The sequence below is a fragment of the Pimephales promelas genome, chromosome 24 (genome assembly GCF_988280905.1).
Source record: "Pimephales promelas chromosome 24, fPimPro1.hap1.1, whole genome shotgun sequence".
Classification (NCBI taxonomy): domain Eukaryota; kingdom Metazoa; phylum Chordata; class Actinopteri; order Cypriniformes; family Leuciscidae; genus Pimephales; species Pimephales promelas.
Genome location: NC_142792.1, coordinates 27167966 through 27176316, shown reverse-complemented (window position 1 = coordinate 27176316; position 8351 = coordinate 27167966). Strand labels below are relative to the sequence as shown.

The 8351-nt window shown below is 44.8% G+C and overlaps 1 protein-coding gene across 2 annotated transcripts; it reads left to right on the top strand.

The window, feature by feature from the left end:
- The first annotated feature begins 1436 nt into the window (after nucleotides 1-1436).
- ikbip (IKBKB interacting protein) lies at nucleotides 1437-7857 on the top strand. 2 transcript variants are annotated; one of them, XM_039670219.2, is made up of 3 exons: nucleotides 1437-1880; nucleotides 1967-2084; nucleotides 3130-4516. In XM_039670219.2, exons 1-3 carry the CDS (start codon nucleotides 1630-1632, stop codon nucleotides 3745-3747), a joined length of 987 nt encoding a protein of 328 aa, XP_039526153.2. In that variant the 5' UTR covers nucleotides 1437-1629; the 3' UTR covers nucleotides 3748-4516. The 2 variants fall into 2 exon arrangements, with proteins under 2 accessions (XP_039526153.2, XP_039526152.2); XM_039670218.2 differs by lacking the exon at nucleotides 3130-4516 and adding an exon at nucleotides 6835-7857 and having other exon boundaries at nucleotides 1440-1880.
- Nucleotides 7858-8351: the final 494 nt, after the last annotated feature.

The window sequence follows — 8351 nt, the reverse complement described above, 5'->3', positions numbered from 1 at the left end:
TTATTTTTTTCCATAAAAGCCCTATAACTTTTTAAATTTGTGTTTTCCTGCTAAAATGTATAACATGTCGTAGTTTCTGGACCACATCTGGCCCGGGGACCAAGCCGAGTCTCAGACTGATCTGTCTTACAGTAACTGGGCCAGAACCGGGCCACATAAAATAATGCAAATCACTTTACAGTGTCTGGGCCAGAACAAGCCAGAATTGAAGTACATGGCCCTGTGGTGGGCCAGACAAATTTTGCTATCTGGGAGTAGTGTTGCTTTCGTCAACGAAAATTATGACTAAGTATTGTCGTCAACGAATCTTTATCACGTGACGAAAATGAGACGAGACGCAACGTAAATGCTGGTCGTGTGACGATGACTATAACGAAATGTATAATGCAATATCGTTGACGAATAAAAACGAGACTAAATGTGGTTTACAAAAATTAAAAACTATGCTAAAATGTCTTCATTTTCGTTGACCAAAACGAGACGAGACAAAATGTTATTTAACGTTACGTCGTCTTTCATTAGCCTATGTGTGTAGGCTACTTCTTACATGTTTGGTTGGTAAAATAAATATGTTGTAAATTCAATTTAGAGCATCTTCCATGTCTGGAATGGATGTATTCTTGAGTCTATAAGGACAGCAAACTGACATTGAATCAACGTGGAAACGACGTCTCTCATGACATTGAAACAACGTTGATTTTGCTCATCGAATTAACGTTGAACCAACGTCAGACGCGGCATTCTTCAAAGCTAAATGAAATCGAAAATTGGTTTAATTTCATAACGCGTTGATTTCAAGTTGATTTTCTGTTAGTTTTGAAAGAATGACGCGTCTGACGTTGGTTCAACGTTAATTCGATGAGCAAAACAATGTCAGATCAACGTTGTTTCGATGTCATATTTCCACGTTGATTCAATGTCAGTTTGCTATCTGGGTAACAATAATATAAGAATATAATAAGAAGATACGATTGTTTGAAATGGGTTTGGCTAAAAGAAAATTTTGGTTTCGTCTATAGGCTAACCTATACTAGGCTACTTATATGTTGACTAGGTTAAATAGAATTGCATATTAAAAAGAGACTAAAATGTCATCGGTTTTCGTCGACTAAAACTAGACTAAAATGTCATCGGTTTTCGTCGACTAAAACTAGACTAGACTAAAAAGAGTATGAACGTGACTAAAACTAATAGAAACTAAAATGTCAGCTTGACACAACGACTAGACTAAAACTAAAATTAAAACAGGCCGCCAAAAACACTATCTGGGAGGCATTAAAATGTACACAGCTAAATAATTACGTTCTAATTTGTATCTGTTACTGAATGAAATGTAAACAGCATTGAGTTAAATTTATAATAAAGTTTATATATATATATAAATATAAAATTTATATCCGTATAAGCCCCGCCCACCTCATTGCGTCACTCGCGCTCCTGCTGTTTCTCAGGTTTCAGCGGAACTGCTGCGTGGCGATTCCCAGTTCCCACAACTCCCAACATCCGATGGGGAAAACACACACGGCACGATTTAACAGATCCAACAGAGGATGACATCTGCTCTCTAGACTCAAATCTACACACTTTCAGGAGCGCCTTTAGCACTGATTTCACGCTTGCTCTTCAAACATGCAGATCAGCGACATAAAACATCGACAGAAGAGTTCAAACAAGCAGCAGAACGGAGAGAAACGGAGAAGTGAGGATGAGAAGAAGAAAGAGTCCGTCATCAGAGACAGTTTCAGTCCTGATGAGAAGAAGAAAGACAGTTTTAGTGCCGCTGAGAAGAAAGAGTCCGTTATCATCAGAGAGAGTTTCAGAGCTGACGTGAAGTTCTGCGTCAGTCTGATGTGTCTCGCGCTCTCCGTCATCGTCGCTTGGTCAGTTCACTTATCTCTCACTCATATTAATAATAATACATCAGTTTTCCGCTGTCTATGAGTGTGGTTTCGTCTGTCCTCCACAGGCTGCATGTTCAGCAGAGCGCAACGCTAGCAGAAATGAGGGGAAAGTACGAGTATTTGCAGGAGAAGAGCCGCAGTGTTGAGGAGCTCGACGAGAAACTGACTGAAGTCTCACAGCAGGTCTGTGTAATCAAGTCTAAATACTAATGTGATAGTTGAGTTTGTGCTTGTTTCAGAAGCTTCAAAAACCTTTACACCGTTTACACTAAAGTTAAACAAACTCATTTGGGTTACACTTTACATTAAGGTTTCATTCGTTAATCTGATCTAACAATAAACAATACAGCCATATGGAAGCTTGTTTACGCCACACAAAAAAAAAAACATTAAAAAAGGTAATTGTGACTTTCCCCCCCAATTCTGAGGAAAAGTTGCAATTTCAAGAGGGAAAAACATCTGTAATGTGAGGAAAAAAGTCATAATTTCGAGAGAGGAAAAAAATAAAAAATGTGTGAAAAACAAATGGCATAATTTAGTGAGAGAAAAAAGTCCAAATTGAGAACATTTTAGGGAAAAGGTCAGAATTGTGTAAATATATAAAAATAAATGAACTCCTGTAAAGTTAAAGTGGAATGTAAACACGTCAATACGCCCCCTGGAGACATGTCAATTTCGCACAAATGATTTTACACGCCCGAGTGAAGTGGTTTTACAGGCAATTCGAAAAAGAAAGATTTTGCAGAACTGCAATGGAAACAGTTTATGCTCATTTACAGTCACCTGACATAGATGAGAAGTGATGGACAGAAAACGAGAATCTTTGTCAAACTCATAAAACACAAAAGAATTACAGGAAAACTGGATTCTAAACCTCTAAGGAATGCCACCATCAGGATCCTGAAGCAGAAATGAGGGAGAAACACCTCGTATGAGCCGTATAAGAGTGTTTTCTTGCCATTAATGCTTGGATAAAACGCCTACGACTCCTTGCGTTAATAATAATGGCCAGTGTGGCCGTTGCTATAATCGTTGGAATGACTTATCGTGAAAGGAAAAAAAACATTCTTTAGTCGCATAACATCGGTTAATAGAAACGCTGTCATTTCGCAATATATTTTAGAAAATATCGCAAAAGTTTTGCGCAAATCTGAATGGAAGCGCAGCTTGTGTTAATCGTAGCATTAGCGCTAGCTCAGCACTGACACGTGTGTGTGTGTGACCGCAGCTCCAGGCCTCCGCAGACGCCGCTACGCTCCTGTCGAATCTGCGCCTCTCACTCGGCTCCGTCCTCAACACGTCAGCGGCGCTGCGGGAGCATCAGGACTCGGCCTCCCGCCGGCTCCACACACACACACAGCAGAGCGCCGAGCTCCGCGCGCTACACACCCACTCCCGCGGCGCGCACACAGAGGTGGCGGCGCAGGTGAACACGCTGGAGGAGCGTCTGCGGGGGCTTGAGGAGCGTCTGCAGGAGGTGCAGGACGGCGTGCGCGGGAACACGCGAGCGCTGGAGCGCACCGAGGAGGAGGAGCTGCAGCGGATGCGCGAGCTAGCGGAGCGGAGCGACTCCAGTGTGTCCCGGCTGCAGGAGCGGCTCGAGCGGCTAGCGGCGCAGGCCCGCGGGCTACAGGAGCGGCTGAGGGAGGAGGAGGAGGCCGGTCGGGCTCAGCAGGACGAGGAGGTGGCTCTGGAGGAGGCCGTGCGCTCCATGCTACGGGTGCGAGCGCTCGTCAGCGCCACCCGCAGGCGAGTCCAGGAGCTGGAGGAGCAGGTGAAGAGCGCGGAGGAGCGCAGGACGAGGACACACCACACCACACCACAGGCTAACACTGGCGAGAGCTGAGCCCAGGAGCCGCACACACGCTGCTTCTACTTCCCTCACGGACTGTGGCGGGGTCAGTGTGACCCGGCTTGAGCCGTCGCAAATATCAGTTAACATTTGTTTTTTCTTGGACTTTTGTGACCTTTTCTCTTTTAGGGTCATGAACAAACATGCAGTGTTTCAACTCTGATGTGTTTTGACAAGGGCTATTTGAAAATCTCAACACTTGAGGAATCGGACACTTGTTATAAAATGAAAATTTTGATTCCTGTGTGCGCATTTCAATATGACTTTAACCCATTCCAGTGTGAGACGCTGCAGGCGTATCCGTATCGGCTCTTAAAGTGACGGTGCTCATATTCCTGCGGTCTCTATTATAACACTAATCAAACAACAGAAGACGGAGAGAACATTCACTTGTTCTTGACTGAGTAACTTTTATAGCTATATTTGTAGTGTATATTTAATTTATAAAGCACAGTGTTCTTTCACATGTCATTACAGTTTCTGTAACATCTTCAAACACGGTTTGTTTGATATTTCAGTCGTATTTCCAAATTATATTTCAATCGTATTTTGTCCCGTTGTATAGTTGTGATTTACAATTATTTATTTTTTAATTACTGAGTGTTTTACTTGTCTTTTAATAATGCTTGAAGTTGACATTAGTTTGGCTAGTTGTTTTTCTATGGTGTTTATAAACCTCAAGCAAACGCTCCTTGTGTACGTGTACTTTAGCCTTAATATTTGTTCATTATATTCAGCTACAATTAAATGTTTTGCAATAACAGTTTTTTTGTGTGTTTTTTTTTTACCTTATTGGAATCGAAGTTAGGAATCTAAATCAAAAAAATTAAAACGATACCCAACCCTAGTTTTGCCGTACACACGCTAAATAACTTATGTTCGTGGGTCAATTTGACCTGCATATTTTAATGTTCGACTAAGGCAAATGTACAGGCCCAAAATAATAACATTTCTCGGTTACACTTTGTTATTTTAGTTTTTTACCCTGTTAAAAAAGGAGCTTTTCCCCAGTTATTTCAATACTGAAAACTATTTTGTCGGCTACAGAAAAATATCATTTCTTTTTTCAATCTATCTTTTCTGAAACACTGTTGACCCGTGTGAACAGCTATTCAAGAGCTACAGTACGGGCCTCTGGTCTATTGGTCAGTCAGTGCCTGAAGTGCTGTCCGATTGAGTTATGAGTTATTCTCTCATTGTGATTGGTTGATCAGGGAACAATCAGTGACCAAGTGCAAGAAACTAATCTTGTCAGAAGAGTCTACAGAACAAAAGATGAGGCAACTTAGCAAAAGTAAACATTAATTTCATTATACAGTCAATATTAAATTGTTCACTATGATGTTTTGAGCATAAATGTAAAAAAAAAAAAAAAAGTTAATGCAAAAAAATTCAGAATATTTTGACAAAAGAAAACTTTTTAAAAAGTGTTTAAAAATATTTTCATGAATGACATGTTCAGATTTAAGTCTTGTTTAATTTTTGATAAGTTTTAAAATGTTGGTGTTTGTAAACCTTTGCTCAGTCGGATCAGGGTGACTCAGGCTGAGAAGAGAACACACACACACACACACACACTCTTGTGTGAGCACAGATCTGGGTTACAGTGAGACACTACAGTGGAAGTCAATGGGTTTTGCCAAATGACATAAACAATAAGTGTTAACCTGAGATTAGCACTTGCCACTCATTTCCACAGTAATATCCTGTGTGTATTTCTGAGACGGTGTGCGATGCTGTGTGTGTGTGTGTGTGTGTGTGTGTGTCCCAGTGTGCGATGCTGTGTGTGTGTGTGTGTGTGTGTGTGTGTCTCAGTGTGCGATGCTGTGTGTGTGTGTCTCAGTGTGCGATGCTGTGTGTCTCAGTGTGCGATGCTGTGTGTGTGTGTGTGTGTGTGTGTGTCTCAGTGTGCGATGCTGTGTGTGTGTGTCTCAGTGTGCGATGCTGTGTGTCTCAGTGTGCGATGCTGTGTGTGTGTGTGTGTGTGTCTCAGTGTGCGATGCTGTGTGTGTGTGTCCCAGTGTGCGATGCTGTGTGTCTCAGCGTGCGATGCTGTGTGTGTGTGTGTGTGTGTGTGTGTCTCAGTGTGCGATGCTGTGTGTGTGTGTCCTACTGTGCTATGGTGTGTGAATGTCTCAGTGTGCGATGCTGTGTGTGTGTGTGTGTGTGTGTGTGTCCCAGTGTGCGATGCTGTGTGTGTGTGTGTCCTACTGTGCGATGCTGTGTGTGTGTGTATGTGTGTGTCCTACTGTGCGATGCTGTGTGTGTGTGTGTGTGTGTGTGTGTATGTTCCAGTGTGTGCGATGCTGTGTGTGTGTGTCTCAGTGTGCGATGCTGTGTGTCTCAGTGTGCGATGCTGTGTGTGTGTGTGTGTGTGTCTCAGTGTGCGATGCTGTGTGTGTGTGTGTGTATGTCTCAGTGTGCGATGCTGTGTGTGTGTCCCAGTGTGCGATGCTGTGTGTGTGTGTGTCTCAGTGTGCGATGCTGTGTGTGTGTATGTCTCAGTGTGCGATGCTGTGTGTGTGTGTGTGTGTGTGTGTCCCAGTGTGCGATGCTGTGTGTGTGAGTGTGTGTGTGTGTCTCAGTGTGCGATGCTGTGTGTGTGTGTGTGTGTGTCCTACTGTGCTATGGTGTGTGTGTATTTCTGAGACAGTGTGCGATGCTGTGTGTGTGTGTGTGTGTGTCCTACTGTGCTATGGTGTGTGAATGTCTCAGTGTGCGATGCTGTGTGTGTGTGTGTGTGTGTGTCCCAGTGTGCGATGCTGTGTGTGTGTGTGTCCTACTGTGCGATGCTGTGTGTGTGTGTATGTGTGTGTCCTACTGTGCGATGCTGTGTGTGTGTGTGTGTGTGTGTGTGTATGTCCCAGTGTGTGTAATGCTGCGTGTGTGTGTGTGTGTGTCCTACTGTGCGATGGTGTGTGTGTGTGTCCCAGTATGCGCGATGTCGTGTATGTGTTTTTATGCTACCGCTATAATCAAAACATACTTAAAAAACATACACAAACATAAAAAAGTACTTTCTGACTGAACTGCACTTGTGTCCTCTCTCTCTCTCGTGTGTGTGTGTGTGTGTGTGTGCAGTGTGCACTGCTGTCCCCGGCGCCGGTCTCGGCCCAGACGTCGGCTCTGTCCGCGGAGCTGTCTCGCCTGCAGGAGTTAGTGTCGGGCCTCAGCTCTCGGCAGCAGGAGCTCCAGCAGGACCTGGCCCGGGCCGTGGAGGACGAGCTCAGCCGGACCCGTGCCGTGGCCTCCATCCGGACGGACCTGCGGCGCGTGACGGGCCTGCAGACGGAGCTGGAGGCGCTGCTCACACACACACACGGCCTGGAGCAGGAGCTGTCCCGCACCGAGAGGCTGATGGTGAAGCGCATCGGGGACGCCCTGGCCGGCAGCATCGCCCGCACGTCCGAGCTCAAGAGCAACGCCGAGAGCAGCGGCCGGACACTGGACCGCACACACACACTCCTGCAGCAGCTCTCCGACGACGTCATCAAGCTCTCGGAGCGGGTCCTGGCGCTGGAGAGCGGGCGAGCCAAGCTGCGCCGCACCCTGAGCTTCACACACGACCTCAAGCCCACGGTCTTCAGCGTCAGGCAGGACCTCGCCCTCCTCCAGCCCAAACTAGACGACCTGACGCTGAGGATCGGCCTGCTGGCGGCAGACATGACGAGCCGGGACGAGCCCACAGGAGACGCGCTGGACCCGACGCCCTGAACCACGAGCTGCCGGTACCAGTCATCTCAGGTCCGAACATGACGAGACCCAGTGAGCTTACGGCCCGATGTGAGACACAGAGGCGGGACTTATGGAGTGAGCAGCCAATCACAGCGCGGCAATCTCACACTCACAACACTGTATTCCTGCAGGACACCGGTGCTTTAAACTGCACTCGTCTCTTCAGGCCGCACTGCATTGTGTTCCTCGATGTTGAAAACTAGTGTTTGTTTCATATGGTTGTAATGTCTGAACATGCTGCACTTGCTCACTCAGGTCGTCCACACAGAGGAGACGAGAAGCACAGTGTCGAAAGTGTGGGTAATATTTCACAATGCTACTGTTTTACTGCGTTTTTGATCAAATAAATGCAATCTTGATGAGCATAAATGACTCCCTCTGTTTTTCAATCATTTTAAGCGTCTGCTGTCAGGGTGATTTCACATGCATGTACAGTGGTGTGAATAAGTGTTGGCACCCATGCTAAAGTTGCCTAAAAAGAGGAATAAAAAATCATCTTTTGGATATTGATCTTAATGCCTTAATTAGAAAAATGAGGAAAACTCCAACCTTTAAGGACACCAATTTTCTTTGTGAATGAATAATGTATCATAAATAAATAAATATTTTTCCTTAAAATACAGGGTGCATAAGTCAGGACAATTCCCATAGAGTCAGGCAGGTTTTTATTTTTAAAAGCCAGTTATTTCATGGATCCAGGATAATATGCATCCTGATAAAGTTCCCTTGGCCTTTGGGATTGAAAAATCCCCACATCATCACACATCTTCCACCACACCTAGAGATTGGCATGGTTTTATTTCAGTTCGCCTAATAGCTGGTTTGATTTGCATTGTAAGATGATCTTATGGAAAGTACCCCAT

What these genes read in the sequence shown, in the direction of transcription:
- ikbip (XM_039670218.2), top strand. Translation starts at nt 1,630, where the DNA reads ATGCAGATCAGCGACATAAAACATCGACAGAAGAGTTCAAACAAGCAG. An exon ending in CTCTCCGTCATCGTCGCTTG is followed by an intron (nt 1,881 to 1,966) that starts GTCAGTTCACTT and finishes TGTCCTCCACAG; the next exon opens with GCTGCATGTTCAGCAGAGCG. An exon ending in TGACTGAAGTCTCACAGCAG is followed by an intron (nt 2,085 to 6,834) that starts GTCTGTGTAATC and finishes GTGTGTGTGCAG; the next exon opens with TGTGCACTGCTGTCCCCGGC.